The 22,298-nt window shown below is 43.7% G+C and overlaps 1 protein-coding gene across 2 annotated transcripts in view; it reads right to left on the minus strand.

The window, feature by feature from the left end:
- Nucleotides 1–4,321: 4,321 nt before the first annotated feature.
- The window catches only part of ADA2 (adenosine deaminase 2), a 104,880-nt gene continuing 86,903 nt past the window's right edge, over nt 4,322–22,298 (minus strand). Inside the window, exons 7-10 of one of the 2 annotated variants that reach the window (XM_033952742.1) lie at nt 19,902–20,010; nt 16,139–16,296; nt 13,137–13,339; nt 4,322–4,566 (exon numbers count right to left, since the gene is read on the minus strand). In XM_033952742.1, the coding sequence (XP_033808633.1) occupies nt 4,455–4,566; nt 13,137–13,339; nt 16,139–16,296; nt 19,902–20,010 (582 nt within the window). In that variant the 3' untranslated portion in view covers nt 4,322–4,454. The remainder of the gene's footprint in view (nt 4,567–13,136; nt 13,340–16,138; nt 16,297–19,901; nt 20,011–22,298) is intronic. The other variant, XM_033952741.1, reaches the window with a different exon arrangement.

Below are 22,298 nucleotides of genomic sequence, written 5' to 3' on the forward strand. Positions count from 1 at the left end.
ATGCATACATACATTCCAATTTCACTCCCACTGCATCTGTTCTGTCCCCAGAGATGCCTATATTTATAGTTGGTACTGTACTTTGATAGTCAAAGAATTGGGTATGAGGCACAGTGGCATAGGAACATGGGGCAGTTTTCCTAAGGGCATCACACCCCTCAACCTCCTCCTCTCCGCCCCTTCCCCACTCCTCTCCTTGCTTGCCTTCCCCCCCCCCCCCCCCATACTTTTTTTTTACTTCCACGGTGTGAGATTGCTGCCCATCTCAGCATTGGCATTCTAACATCACATCCTAGGAAGTAACATGAAAGGGTGAGCCAACACCAACATGGGCTTATGCCAGAGAAGTTAAAAAGGTACGCCACCCATCCTTACTACGCCATTGATGTGGCACTATAGCTATGTAAAATGGCTTTTATTAAGTTAGTAAGGAAATTGTGCAGACAGGCACAAAATCTTTCCCCGTGAGACATTCTAGACCAGTGTATCGCAAACTGTGTGCACACTAGTGTGGCTTCTCAGATTTCAGGTGTGCCGCAAGACACTGGGAAGGAGCGGTGCCAGCTGACTGCTTACAGGACACGCCTTTCCTTCTCTCCACACATCTTCTCTTCGAGCAACCCCCACTGGAAGCTCAGGGTTCATCTGGAGTATTTAAATGGTTTACATCATTTCTTAATGATCGCACATATGTTTCTTTTGGATCAAATATCTCAAAAATTTAACTTTTCTTCCAGAGTTCCACAGGGATCAACTTTATCACCTACTTTATTTAACATTTTTCTTTCTCCATTGCTAACTTTCTACAATCCTTAGATTTTACAGCTTTTGTTTATGCTGATATTCAAATCTTATCCAATTATTGATCCATTAGACAAGTTATAAATCACCTGTATTAACAAATTAAAACATTTGATAACTTGGTTTGCTTAGAATAAATTATAAATTAATCATTAATCCATCAAAATCCAAAACTTCGCTTTTTGGAAAAACAACAAAAATTCTGGTCTATTTTTTTCCAATCCTTTTAAATGATATACCAGACAGTTCCACAGGTTACAACAATTCAAGTTTTAGGTATAATTTTAGATTCTGCACTTTCATATTCACCACAGATATCTTCAGTTGTATGGAACTGTTTTCATAATTTACATCGTATACACTCTGTTTGACCTTTACTACAATCTTCAGCCATTAAGGTTTTAGTTCATGCTCTCATTATTAGCCGTTTAAATTATTGTATTTCATTATATAAAGGTATACAGTTAAAAAAAAAACTTAAAACATTTACAGCTAATTCAAAATACCACCATCAAACATAACTGGTTATAAAAAATATGATCTTGTTACCCCATTACTTAAATCATTGGCTATTAGTATCATATATAATATTACAGTACAGTGGTACCTCGGTTTACGAGTGCACCAGTTTGCAAGACGAGCAAAACATTCGCAAAATCAGCGCCTCGGAAACCGAGCGTGCCTTGATTTGCGAGCGGCGCCCCCCGCAATCTGGCACCCTCCCCCCGCGATTCAGCACCCTCCCTCCCATGATCCGGCACCCCTCCGCCACTTCTTACTGTCATCTGGGCACCGGCACTGGCATGTCCTGTGCATTGGTGCCAGTGCCCGAAGATCGGCCTCCTCTTCTTGCTGGGCCTTGAGCATCTGTGCATGCTCAAGGCCTACGAGTTCACGCTCTCTCCAAAGATTCTCGGAGAGAATGTGAACTCACAGGCCTTGAGCATGTGCAGATGCTCAAGGCCCAGCAAGAAGAGGAGGCCGATCTTCGGGCACCGGCACCAACGCACAGGACATGCCGGTGCCCAGATGACAGTAAGAAGCAGCGGGGGGGTGGGGGGGGTGCCCAATCACAGTGGGGGGGGGGGTGCCGAAACGCAGGGGGAGGGTGCTGGATCGCAGGGGGGGGCCTTCGGGGGGGGAGAGCAATGCCGGTTCTGGGGGGGGGGGGGGTATAGAGCAGCACCACTGGCCTCTGGGGGAGGGAATGTATCAAAGCGAGTTTCCATTATTTCCTATGGGGAAACTCGCTTTGATAAACAAGCATTTTGGATTACAAGCATGCTCCTGGAACGGATTAGGCTCGTAATCCAAGATACCACTGTACTTATAAATGTTTAGATGAATTCAGACATTCCCAGCATTTTCTGTAGGTTATTACTTGACTGTGTATGGCATTTTACTGGCAGACAGTAGAGACGCACTTAGGTCCCTTGTAGGACTACATTTTTGTCATCTACCAGCACGGATAAGTGATATGTATCAATGAACAGAAACATAAATTTTTTGATTTCAATTTCTTGTGGGTGTTTTCAGGGTGTTTTGAGGGCATATTTTAGCCTTTTTCACAATATAACACCGGACACTAATAGGAGCGTTTTCAAAACACTAAGATGTCCAAAATTCACCATAAATCGTCACATGAACATTTTTTGCACCAAAACGTCTAAGGGCCGATTTTCGAAGGCAGCTTTCCAGACATCTTACTAGACTTCTTAGCCACTGTGCATCCAAAGTTCAAGGTGGCATGTTGGAGGCATGCTTAGCATTTGGACATCTTGTTGTGATAATCAAACATTTCCCAAGGCATACAGGGTAGAATTTAAGATGACCAGAGCTAAACATATAATTGCCAAAAAAGGAACCCAACTTGACCAGATGACCACTGGAGGGATTAGGTAATGACTCCCATACACTCCCCTAGTGGTAACTGACCCCTCCCATGCTACAAAGATCTGAATGAAGCAGTACATACCTGTCTCTAGGATAGCAACACCTAGTATGGGAAAGCCTAATACAGCAGCATACAGGTGTCTTAAGTAGCTTGGTGGATAGGCTAGTGAACCATAGAGAAGAGGACCCAAGCCCATAAGTCACTCTAACCACTAAATTTATGGTGGAAACACATCCATACTGCCATATAGGTGCCATAAGGGTTATTTGGATGGTAGACAAGTGGGTATAGTAGGTTTGGGGGGAAATTTGGAGGGCTCACCATAAATTTTGAGGGGGTTATGATGAGATGTACATCTGGCACCCTTTATGAGAAGTTCAAAGCAGTACCCCCTCTAAGATACCTCACTGCTCTGTTGGCATGTGTGACCAGTTCATTACAATGCTGGCTTCTCTCACACCCAAATGGTCTAGATTTGGATGTTTTGAACTTGGACATTTTTGTGGTCAAAAATGGCATAAAAAAGTTAGACATCCTACAGTTGGACATCCTGATGGCCAAGATGTCCAAATATGTCATTTTCAAGAAAGAATTTGGACATCTAGCAGTTTTGAAAATGGACGTCTTGCAAGAAATGTCCAAAGTCAGACTTAAGACACACTATAGAAAATGCCCCTCTGTGGATTTAGTATAACCACTAACAATATCTTATAATTACTTTAATCATTAAAAGAATATTTATTTAAAAAATTGCTAACCCTTTAATTGGCAGGATGGTGAAACGGCTGCTTTACGTAACTTGATGTTGAAGAGAGCAACGGTGCCAAGTAACAGGCAATTTGGAGATGCAGATCTCCCATAAGAGCCATAGAAAACACATGTTGCTTCTGAGTAATGGCAAATAAAGGGTTAAAATAGAGAGGCATATAATGATGTGCACTAAAGGTGACAAATAGAGCCGTTCGGCTCAAAGATTATCAGGTTGATTGGTAGTGCTGGTGAGCAATACTATTTTACCTAAGGCTTCCTCTCAAACTTATTTTATGTGGTTCAGCTGGTTTAAGTATGTCTCTTTCCAATGTCTTTCCTAGAGTAAGGGTACAGTACATTATTGATTTTGTGGTTATTACTTCTCTGACATTTCCTTGTGACAGATCTTTGTGGATCATTTCCTGATCTTTCAACAGGCCCTTTCTTTTTGGAAAAGGGCTTATTGGGACTCTCCTTATCAATCAGGTTGCAACTATTCAAACAGAAGTAGAATGTATTTACAATATTATAATTAAGTAATTTAAATCCTCAAAATACATTTCCCTCCCCCCCACCCAGCCACTCTGGATGTGTAAGGAAATCTAAGAAGAGATACATGACCCTTATTGCAAGGTAACAAATGTAGTCAATGGGCTCCACACTTTATTAAATGAACTACTAAACCCCATACATTCCGCATTCATTCTCTCATATTTATTTGTGGTACACACATTTGCCCACCAAAATGTGTAATTTATTCTGTCATGTCTTATTGTTTTAATAATTGGGAGAAGGATGGGAGAAAATGATTGTTTTATGTATTACTTGTGTAGTTAATAGTGCGTTTTATGCAGTATTTTATGTTCAATTAATTGCATTGCACTGTCGAAGTTTGAAAATCAATAAAAATTAAAAAAAAAAAAAAAAAAAAGAAGTAGAATGTATTTGTTTATGAAATGTGTGGACACAAGCACAGTTAGTAAGGCACTCTAGCCGACGTTTGCTTTTGTTAGACCTTCTCCACAGGAAAAGCACTTTCAAAGTCTCCTAGAAAGTTACTCCATTTTTTCATCCAGATCTCCGTTGCTTTTGTTTTCATCTCTGGAGACAAGGCACTGTAACTACAGACAGAACAGGAAATCTGGTCAATCTCAGCTTTAGGATCACAATCCATCATTATCAAGAGTACACCAAAAAACACAGGAATAATAGATGAGAGGTAAAAATACAGAAAAAAATAGTCTGGCCTCTTTATTCAGTTGCTAACTTATCATATTACTAGAAGGCAAATTCAAACTTGAGTGTGATTTTGAAATGCTCATGCTACAGAAATTAAACCCATGTGGTATATTTGATACAATGTCCGTGCAAGAAAATCTACATTTGAAAAATAAAGCATATGATACGCACGAGAGTTATTTAACATCGCAGTTACATCAATAGAGGTGTAATGTCTGCGCCACTAGTGGAACATTGGAAGACTATGAACCACACCATAGACGATCTGAAATTCCTCATACTCAAGATGGTCAGATAAGAGGAGGAGATGTTGATTACATTTTACTTCAAGAGGAACGAAGATTCATTTTTGATTTTCAAAGTCTGAACCCACATGGCTTAAACTCTGAAATAGACTTTTCAGTCTCTCTCTAACTGATCTACTTCTGCAATAGAATTTACAGTTTTTTCCTTAACTGATCTGCCTCCCCTCTCCCTTCCTTCTTTCCCTCTTCATCTTTTTCTTTTTTTCCTTCCCTCTACGTCTCTTCCCTTTTTCTTCCTTCCCCCTCCTCTTCCTTTCCCCACCCTTCCTTCCTTTCCCTCTTTTTTCCCTCCATGACCCTATTCCTTTCTCCTTTTCCTTTTGCCCTTCCTTCCCCCCTCCCATTCCCCCTCTTGCATAATTTCTTCTTTTCCCCCTCACTTTTTTCCACACAATCCCTCTTCGACCCCACCTTTCTGTTTCTTTTTTTGTTTTTTCCCCCTTTTTCCCTTTTGCTCCCCGTTTGTCTTTTTGACCTATTCACTTCCCATCCTCTTTCCCTTCCCCCCTCTTTTCCAACACCCCCTTCCTATTCCCTTTCTGTTTATGTTTTTTGTATACTCATACTTCATGCACTAGATATATTCATTGGTTTCTTTAAATCTAGACTCCCATTCATTTGGCACCTTGGTTTTATTTATTTATTATTTACTTTTTGTCCAGCATCTGTCTCTTTTTTAAAGAAATCATGTCTAGAAGTAGTTCTTTGTCTCTACGTTCTTTTTCTCATAAATTACTTTGTCCTAAAACAGCCCCTTCGTTTCCATACCTAATTTTCTTTGTTTTTATGTTCCTCCCAAACTCATTTTTACACTTTGGTGCCTTTTGTTTTGTTTTATCTCACACACGCTTCTTTTTCGTGACATCAATTCGTCCTCTGGCTCTTACCTGTTGATTCCTTCATCTTTCAATAGCCAACGAGTGACGTTAACACATCCCCTTACGTTCCTTTTTGGTGCAAAATTTAGCCTTTAATTACTTTTGCTTTCTCTGAACATGTGTTTTTTGTAAAGTCATTCAACCTTTTCATTAATTGTTTTCTCTTTTTGGCTTTTATTCCAGTGTTTGTTTTACCCATAGTGTGCCAGGCGGCATGAACCTTGTAAGACTCTCTGCATATAACTTTTTGTTGTTTTTTTGCTTATTCCTACTTTTATTTATGTTTTTATGTTTGGTTGATATTTTTAGGTTTTATTGGGCTTAGTCCTTGTTAGTGATTTTTACCTTTTTATTTTTTAGTAACCTGTTTTGCTTGATTTTATGTCTATTGGTGCCATCTATTGGGTAGATCTGGCTTTATCTGATTCCGTTTTGCTCCCTCTCCTGATTATATTTGCTGGTCTCTTTTGCATTTTGCTACATTCAGGCACACTACATTATTCACATGTTCATGATATTTATGTCTCGTACCCTTATTTGCTTATACAGTGGTACCTCGGTTTACGAGTGCACCGGTTTGCGAGTGTTTTGCATGATGAGCAAAACAATCGCAAAATCGGTGCCTCGGAAATCGAGCACGCTTTGATTTGCGAGCGCCCCCCCCCCGCGATCCGGCACCCCCCCACCGCGACCTGAGGTCCCCCCCAACCCACCCGAACCCTCTTCTTACTATGCTGTAGCCTCCGCAGCGGCACCGGCACCAGCATGTCCTGTGCGTGGTGCCGGTGCCTGAAGATCTGCTTCCTGTCCTGGGCCTTGAGCATGTGCGCATGCTCAAGGCCTGAGAGTTCACGTCAAACGTGAACTCTCAAGGCCCAGCACAGGAAGCAGATCTTCAGGCACCGGCACCACGCACAGGACATGCTGGTGCCGGTGCCGCTGCGGAGGCTACAGAAAAGTAAGAAGAGGGTTCGGGTGGGTTGGGGGGACCTCAGATCGCGGCGGGGGGGTGCCCGATGGCGGCGGGGGGGGGGTGTGGATCGCGGGGGGGGGGGGGGGGGCCAGTTCGCGGGGGGGGGGCCTTCGCGGGGAGCAATGCCGGTTCTCGTGGGGGGGGGGAGCAGCGCTGCTGGCCTCGGGGGGGGGTGGGAACCTATCAAAGCGAGTTTCCATTATTTCCTATGGGGAAACTCGCTTTGATAAACGAGCATTTTGGATTACGAGCATGCTCCTGGAACAGATTATGCTCGTAATCCAAGGTACCACTGTATATATTTTTTGTACTTTATCCTTACTTTCATGGCATTTATGTTTTATGATATTTATGTCTCATATGTTTACATTTTATTGCTTGATCAGTGTTTTTGTATATTACTATGTTTACGTTTTTATGGCTTTTATATTTCATGATTCAATGCTTTATAAGGTTATATTTTCATGTTACTTAAATTTCAAATGTGCATTTATATTTTATGGACTGCTCTAAGTGTACTCCTCTCTATATGTATGTTTTTTAACCTCCAGTACATATCACATATGTATGTATTTTTAATTGCTATCATTGTTGTTCTGTTCTTTTAGGCTACTTTTTACAATCCCTGAGGAAGGCCACTGTGGCCGAAACACGGCCTGTGTTGAAATCCAGTGTTTGTTTTATCACAAAGGACTTTACATGCCTGCCACGTTTAGTTTTATTTATGTGTATACTTGTGTACATTTTAACTGAAATTTGACATCTATATAATAAAACCGTAGGCGGCGCATGCGCATTCTTATCGGCGTGCTTCCATGATCCGTAGATCCGTGGCCGCCAAGAGTGCAGCATGCCCCGCGCTTACTACGGCCCCACGCGCAGCTGAGTTCGGCACGGCGGTTTCCCCAGATAGGGGAAGTCGAACAACTCACTCTCGACGCGCAGCTGAGTTCGGCACGGCGGTTTCCCCAAATAGGGGAAGTCGAACAACTCACTCCCGGCTCTCCTCGGCACGGCAGTTTCCCCAGATAGGGGAAGCCGAACAGCTCACTCCCGCCTCATGGTCCTGCCGCCGCTCCTGTTCACTGCGGCCTGCACGTCGACAACTCCCCCCCCATCCCCCCATCCTCCAGCAACAACCGCTACTGCTCATGTTCAAAGCGGCCTGCTGAGGTTCGCGGCCGGCTGTAGCGAACCTCTCAGGCCGCTCTCCACATAGTAGCACGTTCCCTCTGACGCGATCGCGTCAGAGGGAACATGCTACTGAGGTGGACAGCGGCCTGCGAGGTTTGCTACAGCCGGCCGCAAACCTCAGCAGGCCGCTTTAAATAGGAGTGGCAGCGGTGGCAGAAACCATGGATGCAGGGAGGGGAAGAGGAAAAAGAAACATAGTAACATAGTAACATAGTAGATGACGGCAGATAAAGACCCGAATGGTCCATCCAGTCTGCCCAACCTGGCATGGAGCAGACAGGAAAGGGGGCTGTTTTGGTGGGAGGGTTGTGATGAGTGCAGACAGCAATCATGGGGGGGGGGAACAGAAAGGGACCATGGAGCAGGTAAGCATTGCAGAATAGGGGGAGAGGGAAAGGGACTGCTTTGGGGGGAAGGGTGTGCTGGGGGCAGACAGCAATCAGGTGGGGGAGGAACAGAAGGGGGCCATGGAGCAGGTAGGCATTGCAGAACAGGGGGAGAGGGAAAGGGGGCTGTTTTGACAAGCAGGGGGGCCAGGGAGACAGACAGAAAGAAAGACGGACAGACAAGAGGACCAGGGAGACACACAGACACAAAGAATGAGAGACAGACAGCGTCCAAGGAGAGAGAGACAAATTAAAAAAAAACAAAAAAACATACAGACATCTACTCTGGGCGGCGGGAGGAAGGCAGTATGGAGTGCTGCTGGAAGTGGCTGCTTGGAGGAGGGCTTCGAGCCGCAGAAGACTGTCCACAAAGCCCCTGAGTTGGGCCAACCTCTCCTTCCTCACCGACGCTGAAGAAGTTGCAGGCCCCGCTCCCTCTCGCGCTCTGAGCACTCACGATTGGCTGAAGGGTGTCGTGCCGATGCTGCAGGTACAGGGGGATGCTTTTGTTGGAGAGGGTTGCTGGGGGCCAGACAGCTTTGCTCGGAGGGGGGGAAGGGGAAGACAGAAGGGGGCCATGGAGAGACAGTCAGGGAGAGGGGAAGGGGTATGCTGGGGGCAGACAACTTTGCTCTGGGGGGGTGGGGCAATGATACAAGGACACAGACACAAAGAATGACACACAGGGGGCCAGTGAGACAGACAGAAAGGAAGACATTCAGGCAGCGTCCAAGGAGATACAGCCAGTGTCCAAGGAGAGAAAAACAAATAAACATAGACAGACAGACAGCGGTCAAGGGGAGAGAGAGAAAGAAAGAAAAACAGACACATAAGAACATAAGAACTGCCATCTCCGGATCAGACCTTCGGTCCATCAAGTCCGGCGATCCGCACACGCGGAGGCCCTGCCAGGTGTACACCTGGCGTAATTTATAGTCCACCATATCTATATATGCCTCTTTTAAGGAGATATGCATCTAGTTTGCTCTTGAAGCCTAGGACGGTCGATTCCGCAATAATCTCCTCTGGGAGGGCATTCCAGGTGTCAACCACTCTCTGAGTGAAGCAGAACTTCCTGACATTAGTCCTGAACCTTAGCTTCATTACATGTCCTCTAGTCCGTGTCAAATTGGACAATGTAAATAATCTTCTCTGCTCTATTTTGTCGATTCCTTTCAGTATTTTGAAGGTCTCGATCATATCCCCACGCAGTCTCCTTTTCTCAAGGGAGTTATAAGTGTTATAAGTCTATCCTCGTATTCCAGTTTCTCCATACCCTTCACCAGTTTTGTTGCTCATCTCTGCACCCTCTCTAGCAGTTTTATATCCTTCTTTAGGTAGGGAGACCAATGTTGGACGCAGTATTCCAAGTGTGGTCTGACCATTGCCCTATAAAGCGGCATTATAACTTTCTCCGATCTACTCGAGATTCCTTTCTTTATCATGCCCAACATTCTATTTGCCTTCTTTGCCGCTGCCGCACATTGTGCCGACGGCTTCAGGGTCCTATCTATCAGTACACCCAGGTCCTTTTCTTGTTCACTCTTCCCCAGAGTTGCACCTGACATTGTATACTTGTATTCCTTATTCTTATTGCCTAAATGCATTACCTTGCATTTCTCCACATTGAACTTCATCTGCCATTTCTCCGCCCATGTTTCTAACCGACACAAGTCGCTCTGGAGTTCCTCTCTATCCTCCTGCGATCTGATTGCCCGGCATAGTTTTGTATCGTCTGCAAACTTGATGATCTCACTGGATGTTCCTTCCTCCAGGTCATTGATATAAATATTAAAAAGGATCGGCCCAAGTACCGAGCCCTGGGGTACACCACTAGTCACTTTCTCCCAGTCGGAGAACTTCCCATTTATGCCCACTCTCTGCTTTCGGTTTTCCAGCCATTTGCCTATCCATCTTTGTATATCTCCCTCTATGCCATGGCTTTGTAGTTTCCTGAGAAGTCTTTTGTGTGGAACTTTGTCGAACGCTTTCTGGAAGTCCAAGTATATTATGTCCACCGGCTTCCCACTATCAATTTGCTCGTTCACGGTCTCAAAAAATTGGAGTAAATTCGTCAAACATGATTTCCCTTTCCTGAATCCATGTTGACTGGGTTTCATCAAGTCGTGTGCGTCCAAGTGCCGGACTATGCTATCCTTGATCAGTGCTTCAACCATCTTGCCGGGGACAGACGTAAGACTCACAGGCCTATAGTTGCCCGGTTCCCCTCTCGATCCTTTTTTGAAAATTGGTGTGACGTTCGCTATCCTCCAGTCGTCCGGTATCTGTCCAGTTCCGATTGTCAGGTTTGCAAGTTTTTGCAATAACTCTCCGATTTCAACCTTCAATTCCTTTAAGACTCTCGGGTGAATTCCATCCGGTCCAGGGGATTTGTCACTTTTAAGTTTGTCGATCTGATAGTATATCTGGTCTAAGTCCACTTCAACTGTGGTGAGGCTGTCTTCTATTTCTCCTGCAAACACTTTCTCCGCTTCAGGTATTGTTGAGGTGTCCTCCTTCGTAAAGACGGACGCAAAGAAGGAATTTAGTTTGTCTGCGATTTGTTTATCTTCCTTGATGTACCCTTTTCTTCCCTGGTCGTCCAGGGGTCCCACTGCCTCTTTTGCAGGTTTTTTCCCTTTAACGTATCTAAAGAAGGGCTTTAAGTTTTTGGCCTCCTGGGCTATTTTTTCCTCATATTCCTGTTTGGCATCCCTCACCGCCTTGTGACATTTCTTCTGATCATTTTTATGTTTGTTCCAGGCTTCGGTTGTCTTTATGCATTTCCATTTTTTGAAAGAGTCCTTCTTTTCTTTTATGGCTTCCTTCACCTGTATGGTAAGCCATGCCGGTTCTCTTTTGCTCTTTGTTCTCCGATCTTTGGAAATCCTCGGAATGTAGAGATCTTGTGCTTCTGTGATAGTATTTTTCAGTAGGGACCATGCCTGATCTACCGTTTCAAGTTTGTCCACCATCTTCTCGAGTCGTTTTTCTACCATGGCTCTCATGCAATCGTATTTACCCTTTTTAAAGTTTAAGGTGGTGGTTAAGGTTTTGGCATGTTTCCCTTTCCCGATGTCAAGTTTAAAGTTGATTACATTGTGATCACTCGTTCCCAGTGGAACCATGACTTCCACTTCTGTTATCGGTCCCGTGAGGCCATTTAGGACCAAGTCCAAGGTGGCGTTGCCTCTTGTCGGCTCTTTTATACACACACACATCTATTCTAGCACCCGTTAATCTAACGGGCTTAAACACTAGTTTTAAATAAACACATTTGTCCACACAGTGGTTTGACTACTGTCCCTTCCCTACTTCCTTCTCTATTTACAGAAACTAAACAGATGCACTCAAGTCAGCAATTGTCTAACCATCGTCGCTGGTTTAGCGATGACCTTGTCAACCCAATGCAGAAAATGGTACACCGTGTGGTTTTCTGCACAATTGCTCATTCTCTGATCCAACCATGCAAATAAGCTCATTATATTGAAATGCCATGTAAACTAGCAGAGCAACTGATACTCTAACATAGCTTCCCGATGCACAAAAAAAAAAAAAAGTGATCACTTTTAGCGATCCAAAAAAAGCGACTGGTCAAGACCAGTCGCTTACATGTCAATCGATACAAAAATATTTATAACATGCCAAACCTTTTCTTGTTGTTTTAAATAGGCACAGATGCTGTGTGTGTATGTGTTACACATGCACAATATCTGCCCATAAAAATCCCCCCCCCCCCACTGATGACGGCCCTCCTTGACATCCCCCGATGAACTGGCACTGGAGCCTGGACCCTTCCCCCATGACAGCGAAAACAGCAAAAGGAATGCCCACTTTCTCCTGCAAATGGAGTGAGGAGCCTAAGGTCCCCTCCCCATTCATCACCTGATGCACCAAGGAGGGGAAGGCCCGCTATTTTGAATCAGCGGACCTCGGAGCTGGAGGGACCGAGCCTTCCTCTTGCTCTCTTCAAAGGTACTGGGGGATTCGGGGGTGCATCTGGTGGCAGGAGGGAGTGGGCATCTCTCCTGCCTTTTTGGGAGGAGGGGGAGGGTAGGGGATGGTTCGTGGGGGTCTCCTTTGGCAGGAGAGAGTTGACATGCCTCCTGCTAATTTTTTCTTGCACCAGGTGGGGGCTTCCCCTGCCGGCTCTGCGCATATGTGAGAGTCGCTCTCACAGTGATCAATCAGATGGGAGAGACGGGGATTACAATGAACCTTCGTGCAAATCATTTGCATGCAAAATTTTTAGTGCATCAATAGCTCTTTTAGAAATCAGCCAAAAATCAGATCAGAGCAGACCAACGCAGTCTTTCTGATCCTATTTAGTGCATCTAGCTCAACGGTGGCAGGTGAAAAGGGATGGAGTGACTCAGGAATAATCAAGGGAAATCTTGTTCCAGAGCTTCCTTTCAAATGAAAGAAGCATACCTCCTATGTATTTATAGGATTGAGGGATTTAAATGTCTACCACATCTCTCCTATCTTCCTTCCTAAGAAGAAAGGAAGTACTGTACTAATTTTTGATGGACTAATTATGACATCTGACCAAAAGAACTGAACTGTATTAAGAAGCTAAAGACCAAAGTTTCTTGAATGTAAAATAAAAGGAACTTTGGGATGTATGGATACATGATCTATAAACAATGCTTTTCCATAAGTGTGTGTGTATGTATTGGGGGTGGGTGGGGGGAAGAATTAATAATTCTTTTTTACCGTATTGAGTTTAAAATCAGTTCTTTTAAAGTCTTCAGATCAGTCTTCATGCCTCCAATACCCATAAACACCTCATAGAAGTCATAGGAGATGCCTTTTGCTCCAAAAATTGATGGATCATCAGAACTTATCACAATGGGGTGTCCATCGGCCATAAGAACAGATGCTGGATGGTTTCGCAGATCTGACACCATCATTAGGACCTAAAGAACAGAATATATTTTGCTTAATTCTATTATTCTTTTACCTTTCTTTAAAATATCGCTGAAGAGGAGGAGTGGCCTAGTGGTTGGGGCAACTGCCTCAGCACCCTGAGGTTGTGAATTTAATTCCCACTGCAGCTCCTTATGACTCTAGACAAGTCATTTAACACTTCATTGCCCCAGGAACATAATAAGTACGTACCTGTCTAAAATATTTAAACTGCTTTGACTGTAACCACACAGAAATAACAGTATATCAAGCCCCATCCTCTTTATATCCTTTAACAAGAATTTTCTCTGAATAATAATATAAGCTTGAAAGTTTAGGAAAAGATACCAAAACAATAAATACATTGGAGTGCGAGGGAGTGAATACTCCCTCACTGAAGTTGCAGTTTAGCCAGCTTATGGCAGGTGGCGCTAACCTGCCATGTCAGAGACTGAGTCAGAGAGGGGAGGTAGTTAAATACCCTGGATCAGAAAGGCCCTGAGGAAAGAGAGGTCTCCAGGAGGAGCTCAAGCAAGGATCCTGGCTTGGCTGCTGTACCTGATGGGAGTTCCAGGGAAGAGGAGGCTTACATTCCTGTGTGATAAGAAATCTTAAGTCTGTGCCTCCAAGGGATTCCAGGGTTGTATGATCACCAAAGGAACCACATGGCAGCTATGTTAGATAGTGGCTCTGCACAGAGCAGGAGAGTAAGATCGCTCCTGCCCAAGTTCACCACTGGACCACCACGGCTTTCAAAGTAGGCTTTCTAGAAGTCTAGGAGGGAGGTGGGATGTTTCAGAGATGGCTGGGACAGGAGGTGGGAGGGATCCCTCCTGCCCCAGCTTATGGCTGGACCACCAGGGCTTATGGCAGGCCCAGAGGAAGCCTGCAAGGCATCAGAGGGAGGGAGGAAGGCTGGGTACAGAGCCTGGCAGGGCAGTTGAATATTTGAATTAACCTTTTTTCTACCTCTTTTTAGGAGAAAAAAAGGTTACCTTGGTTTATATTCGGATCAGTTTATATTCAAGTACAGTCGGGATAATCAAAAATCTATCTCCCAAAAGAATATGCGACGTTTACAACTAATGCAAAATGCAGCGGTCAGGCTCATCTTCGGGCTAAAGAAATTCGATCACGTGACACCTTACTACAGGCAGTTGCACTGGCTGCCGACAGAAGCACGCGTAAAGTTTAAGTTCGCCTGCCTCTGCTTTAAAGTACTGTATGGATTAGCCCCCAAATACTTAACGGACCTTTTCTCCTTCTCCACCAACAGACATAAGAGAAGCTCACATTCGAACTTCGTTTCCCCCCCCAGTTAGAGGTTGTAAACTGAAAAAACACCATGAACACCTTCTCTCACACCAAGCAGCATTATGGGGTAAAGACCTAGAACAAGAAAAGGACCTGGGTGTACTGATAGATAGGACCCTGAAGCCGTCGGCACAATGCGCGGCAGCGGCAAAGAAGGCAAATAGAATGTTGGGCATGATAAAGAAAGGAATCTCGAGTAGATCAGAGAAAGTTATAATGCCGCTTTATAGGGCAATGGTCAGACCACACTTGGAATACTGTGTCCAACATTGGTCCCCCTACCTAAAGAAGGATATAAAGCTGCTGGAGAGGGTGCAGAGACGAGCAACAAAACTGGTGAAGGGTATGGAGAAACTGGAATACGAGGACAGACTTATAACACTAGGATTGTTCTCCCTTGAGAAAAGGAGACTGCGTGGGGATATGATCGAGACCTTCAAAATACTGAAAGGAATCGACAAAATAGAGCAGAGAAGATTATTTACATTGTCCAATTTGACACGGACTAGAGGACATGTAATGAAGCTGAGGGGGGACAGGTTCAGGACTAATGTCAGGAAGTTCTGCTTTACTCAGAGAGTGGTTGACACCTGGAATGCTCTCCCAGAGGAGATTATGACAGAATCGACCATCCTAGGCTTCAAGAGCAAACTAGATGCATATCTCCTTAAGAGAGGCATATAAGGATTTGATGGACTATAAATTACGCCAGGTGTACACCTGGCAGGGCCTCCGCGTGTGCGGATCGCCGGACTTGATGGACCGAAGGTCTGATCCGGAGAAGGCAGTTCTTATGTTCTTAATTGCTCTCGCCCACTACTTACAAGGAATTCAGGAAGCGCCTAAAAACATACCTGTTCCTGTTATATCTAGGCAACTGACCCGTACATCTCCCTCTCCTCAATATCGGTTTTCTAGACCTTTTACCCTCTCTTGTTCACCTCTCTTATGTTCAATCATTTTGTACCTTCTCTTAATCTTTTGTAAACCGCATAGAACTTCACGGTATATAAACTGTTATTATTATTATGATGATGATTGGATGTTAATTTCTTTCTTTTATTTTAATTTAAAAAATATCTTCAGCGCACCCTGGACCCCCCCCCTCCCGCGACAAGAAAAGACTGCATTCCTCCTCCGTCCCTGAACAGAAACCACCGACACCCCTCCCGGGACCACAGGAAATACCACAGCTTAGTAAAAGGACTCCTAATATTGTAACAGGGTGCCTGTGTCAAAGTTGGAAAAAGGCTGAGTGGAGGAGAGGCACCAGCACCCTCCGAAAAGATAGCACCTGGAATGGTCCACCCCTCCCCCCCTTACTATACCACTGGTCATCTAGTGTACTTTTATGCAGGGGTAATTTATAAATGTCATTTTATGCATGTATTCTCCCTATGGGTGTATATTTTATTACTCTGTAAAAGCTCAAATCCATGAGTAATGCACTGTTTTACCCAAGGAATTCCCTTGAAAATTACCCACTCAGGTCTTACCTGATTAGATATGGGACAGATTTCCAAAGGAACATTCATCTTCCGGGCCAATTTCCTGGCTAATGGGTGTTTGACGAGAGCAAACCCATGGCCAATGCGGCTGGTGTTTAACAGCAGGGCATCCAACACATTTTCATCCACCTCTGTGCCTCCCCAATCTAAGGAAAAAGAGATAAGAGTGTGTACATGAGAAAGAGAGAGACAAATCTGCTTATCGCAAAGGTGATATTAGTAGAATATCTATCTTGTACATCTCAGGAGAACGGCAAACATGCTAGGGTCAACTTTCAACCAATACAGTAAATGGCTTAAATCAAAGGCGTCAAACATTTCAAAATGATTAGGGGGTACCAAACACAAAACAAATTACCCCTCCCTCAATACAATGAAGGAGTTTGGTTGATATTGGGGGTGCTCAACACCCACTGGGGCCCCACAGAGCTGACTCCTCCAGCCAAAATGAAATGCCAATACTGGCATTTCACTTATTTACTTTCCCGATGAAGTGACCCAGGACGTGGAGACTGCTTTCTGTGCTCCGGCTTAAGGACCGATCCTAATCCCCGAGGTTTGGTAATTCTACTTTGCTCAATAACTGACCCCTGATGTTGTAGAGTAAAACATGGCTCATGTTGGGACCATAAAGACAAGTTCCTGTTCATTGAGGTCTTTTGGGCTTTTTTTTGCTTTTGCTGTATTGCATTTGGTCTGCTCTGTCCCTCTCTGTCTGGTCATTTAACTTAATCCAGAGATTCAGCACTGCTATATTCTGTGACACTGAACGTCCCATTCACTAGATTAGTTTTAGTTTACCAATGTAAATGTTTAGGTCATCTTTACCACATGTGGCTCTTGCCACACAGATCAGGAGAAAATCTTTTTGTACAAGACCTAAAGTTTTGAACGTGGGGGCTACTCTTGTTTTAAAGTATCCCTTGCAAATGTTTAATCCGATCTCATTAGCCCAGAAATCATCTTAGAAGCTGTATTCTGAATAGTCTGCAATCTTAAAATCAGCTTAGTGGAAAGAAGGCAAACCCCCCCCCCCCCAACTATTACAATAATCTAACTTTGAAAGTACAAGAGCTTGGACAAGGATAGGAAAATGTTTTTCTTTGAATGACGAGTGAAGTCTCCTAAGGCAATGTAGTTTGTAGAAGGTGGCTTTGATCATCATATCTATGAGTCATATGGTATTTCAAGGATAGCATAGTATCAAAATAGACACCAAAGATATTGGCTACCTTATCTATCTAATCCAAAACCATCAGAGAAACATATTTCCTCAGGATATCATGTCTAGTTCTGTCTAACCAAAGTCATTTTGTTTTATCCCTGTTTAATTTAAAACCCATGAGCTGAAGTTAACAATTCCAGACAGAAAGGGTAGATGTGAATCCCTTGTTTTTCCAAAAATACTAGGACTAAGGGGCATGCGATGAAGCTACGATGTAGTAGATTTGAAACAAACCAGAGAAAATATTTCTTCATGCAATGTGCAATTAAATTTTGGATATCACTGCCAGAAAATGTGGTGAAATCAGTTAGTTTAGCAGGGTTTCCAAAAGGTTTGGATAATTTCCTAAAAGAGAAGTCATTAGGCCATTACTGATGGCTTGGGGGAACCCACTGCTTGTTCCTGAGACAAGCAGCATAAAATCTGTTTTACTACTTGGGATCTTGCTAGGTACTTAGGACCTGGGATGGCTACTGTTGGAAACAGGATACTAGTGACGTACTAAGGGGGGGAGGGGGGCTACTGCCAGCCTGCCCCGGAAACTGCATCTCTATAAATCCCGCCTACACTAGAATAGGAAGTTGATGTAGGTGCCTAACTTTAGGCAGACTTTATAGAATTTTGGGATGAGTGAAAAATATTTGTTTTTACCTTTTCCACTCTCACATCTCCCCTCAGCTGTCTCTTCTCCAAGCTTAACAGCTCTAATATCTTTAACTTTTCCTCATAGGGGAATCATTCCTTCATTTTTCTTATTTTGATCGCTCTTCTCTGTACTTCTTCTAAAGCTGCTATATCTCTTGAGATGCGGCGGCCAGAACTGCACACAGTACTCAAGGTACACGAGCACCACGGAGCCATTACAATATCTTGTTTTATTCTCTATTCTTTTCCTATTAATTCTAACATTATGTTTGCTTGTTGGAGATTCTGAAAGAACGCAAACTTGGGAGAGACTATGAGAACCAAAGAGATACAGCAAAACGCTTATAATTAGCAGGCAAAAATACTGTAATGGGATTCCTTCCATTTACAACCAGTGTTCCCGCTAAGCTGTGCTGGCGTGCGCTGGCGCACAAAATATTACATCGCAGCGCACAAGTTTCTCGTCACAGCGCACGGCGTACGGCAGATGGCAGGGCGGCGAGAGGAGAATCGGGCGAGTTGGCTCATAACTTGCTGGCGCCCAATATTTTTAGCTCACAGCGAAAAAAAGTTTGCTCACAACACCCGCCCACTTAGAGGGAGCACTGTTTACAACCCCCCCCTTTTTTTTTTTTTTTTGCAAAACCACACAAGAAGTTTTTAGCGTCAGCCAGTGCGCTGAATGTTCTGCGCTGCTCTGATGCTCATCGGAACTCTATGAGTGCCGGAGCAGTGCAGAGCATTCAGGGTGCTGGCTTGCACTAAAAATCTCTTGCGCGGTTTTGTAAAAGGAGGGGGGAGGGTTATTATTTAATTTTATTTCTTGACATAATATCTTAAACAAGTACAGTGATGCCTTGGAATTTGAACTTAATCCGTTCCAGAACCCTGTTCGAGTTCCAAGACAATTTTTCCCATAGAAAATAATGGAAACTGGATTAATCCATTCCTGGGTCCCACAAACTCAAATTTTAACAGTAAATACACTGGATTTTAGGGGCAGAAACACACATACAATGTGTAGGGCGTTCGGATTCCAAAGCAGAGTTCGGATTCTGGGGCAAAATTTACTACAAAAAAAAGTTTGGATTCCAAAACGTTCAAGTTCTGGGGTGTTCAGATTCCGAGGTACCACTGTATAATATAAAGGTCTAAGGATTTAATTCTATATATTGCGCCTAAAAATAGGTGCTGAAAAAAAGTACTATTCTATAAACCATATTTACCATTAGGTGCAGTTTACAGAATAGCACTTACAGCTGGGAGCTATGGCTAAATTTAGGCGCAGCCATTTGCACCAATGAAAACACACTACAAATGCCTGTGTCTAAGTTTAGGTGTGGATGCCTTTAGTCTATAATTACAAACAAAACTTAGGGCTCCTTTTACCAAGTTGTGGTAGCGATTCCCCCGCTGCAAATGAGCCAAAGCCCATTCAGTTCCTATGAGTTTCAGTGCATTTGTCACAGGAGAATTGCTACCGTGGCTTAAAGTAATGCGCTTGATCCACCCTGGATCTCCCACATCCTGTCCCAGCCCTGGATCCACCCATTTCTTCCCCCCCCCTTTTTTTTTTAACTTGCATGTAAAATTCAGGCATGAACACATAACTTGCAATTGATTTCAATTGGCACCAATAATTGCTTGTTAAAATGCCAATTATCAGCACTAATTAACTTGTTATACAATTACATTTTGTGCACAATTTAGATACACTTTCAAAACTGAATACGCAACTTGTAGCGCTTTTTTTTTTTTTTACATTAGGGGGTAAATGTTTTGATTCTGCTGTCATGAAGAAAAGAAAATGTATTGGTGTAGCTATACTTTTCTTTAGAAAAGAGAAACTTTACAAAAGGTTGTCCAGTGTCCTTAGCTTACTGGTCTCGCCAGCATGGAAAAAGTATGGCAAGGAGACTCCTTGCGAAGAAGGGATGGTCAAGACATCTTTGAAGTACCAGAGGGAGTGTCCACGATCTTCCTGCCCAACCTGTGAAATAAAAGATAGGCCTGAGCTGTGCAGGATTAGAAATTGGACATTTAAAAGCAATACCAATAATCTGAGCCATTTCCTAATTCCAGAATATCACTTGTTTTGCTAATACAAAAGCAAGCTTTTAAAATTCAATGCTTCACGGAACGGGCTTTTCCTATTTCAGCTTTAACTACTGTAAAGTATCAGACACCTAATGAGAGAGGCAGGCAAAGGAGATTATCTATACCAGTGTTTCTCAACCTTTTCAAGCCACTCCCTAAGCCTAACAAATACCAACCGAGTGCCCCTGCCCAAGCTCTACCCCAGACCCACCCAAACTCCGCCCCGACTCCACCCGCATAATAATAGTACTAATTGTAATGTAATTTCATCCATCCATTTTTCATATACACATAATATAATCTAACTAATACATAATGGTAACCAGAAAATTATAAAAACACAAAGCATACTGTATGCAGAGAAAATGTTATTTATATTCAGGGGGTTTTCAAAGAGGGCAAGGCAGATGACTTAAAAATATGCAATGTCAACTCAGTAACAACTATAGAAAAATAGACAAATATAGTGCAAAATATAGACAGCAGATATAAATTCTCAAAACTGACACATTTTGATCACTAAACTGAAAATAAAATCATTTTTCCTACCTTTGTTGTCTGGTGATTTCATGAGTCTCTTGTTGCACTTCCTTCTGATTGTGCATCCAATATTTCTTCCCTTCTTTCTGCCTCCTGCATGCTTCCTCTCCTCAAGACCTAATTCTATTCCCAAACAAACATCTCTTTCTGTCCCTCCATGAATCCAACTTCTTCTTCCTCTCTCCCTGCCTGCCCCCTCCACTGAAGCCACCACCGCTGATTTCTCCTTGCCACCAGCCCCGAAGCCGACCCTGCCACTCAACACACTCCATTCCCCCCTCAACTTTTTCTTCCTCTCTCCCTGCCTGTCCCCCCACTGAAGCCACCGCCGCTGCTTCCTCCCTGCCCCATTGCTGAAGATGACCTTGCCATCTGGCATGCTCCATTCCCACCCACACCCCCTGCCACCCCTGCAATAGAAACGGACCAGGCAAGTGCAGCAACTACACGCAGCCAGCCCACAAGCTTTCCCCCCGTCAATTCTGATGTCAGAGAGAAGGTTCCGGCCCAGGATTAGTGCTGGCTTCAGTGGGGGGACAGGCAGGGAGAGATCTCAGGTGGCGGCCAGCCTGCGTGCCCCCTGGGGTATGCGTACCACAGGTTGAGAAACACTGATCTCGAACATTCAGCTTAATTCTTTGAGCCATCCCTTTCAGTGGACATTACATACTGCTTAGTGCAGGAATACTTTGTGAGCTCTTACCGCCTACAAAATTGGAGGCAGCAAGTGATACATTTTTTATGGCCATGCAAAAATTCAAGCACAACAGTGGTCACAAAAATCAACCATATCAAACAAGAACCCCACCATCTAGAGTGGTAGTTAAACTCACTAATGGGTGGTAGGAAAAGCCTCAGAAAAAAAAGACTCAAGCAAATGCTCAAAATTAGCTCCAAACTTCAAACATTGGTATAAAATCTCCCCCGATCCTCTCTTAATCTTTTAATTATTTTATCCAATGTAGCAATCCTCTTCTTATTTTCTTAAAATCTTTTTCATAATCCCTTATATCTTCTCTCAAAAGCTTTTAACCACCTTTACCAAAAAGTGAACCACTAGTCTTTCTCTTGATCAGCAATGAAAACCATTTGTCCATTATCCACTATTTATCTTTCACATTTTTTCAGTCTTTTTCAGCAGCACTTTGACCATATCAGCGATTTATTCTCTCTGCCACTTACATACTCCAATGCAGCCAGCATTTCGTGGCAATACTGCTGCTGCATCAGGGGATTCAATCATTGGCTCCTTGCATTCAATACAGAAACATAAACATCCATTGCTGGCCGCATAGGAGGCAGTGTGGTATTGTGGACTGGGAACTAGCTAGCTGATAGGAAGGGGGTCATTGATTTGACATGCTGACTTTCTGTGGTACAAGCAAAAGTGTATGCAGTTACTTTCTTCATCCCTAGTGAGCTCTCAATATAAGGGTTTTTGTTCTGAGTTTTATTTTGTTTGTTTTTTGCCTTTTTTGTACCCGGGGCAATGGAGGATTAGGTGACTTGCCCAGGAACACAAAGAGCCAGTTCCCTAGGTTCTCACCCCACTACTCCTCCACTTAGGGTTGCCAACTTTTTAATAGAGATAAAACTACCTGACCCTTGCCCCAACCATGCTCCTCCTCCCTTGCTCTGTCC

The sequence above is a fragment of the Geotrypetes seraphini genome, chromosome 7, assembly GCF_902459505.1.
Source record: "Geotrypetes seraphini chromosome 7, aGeoSer1.1, whole genome shotgun sequence".
In the NCBI taxonomy this organism is placed as follows: Eukaryota; Metazoa; Chordata; class Amphibia; order Gymnophiona; family Dermophiidae; genus Geotrypetes; species Geotrypetes seraphini.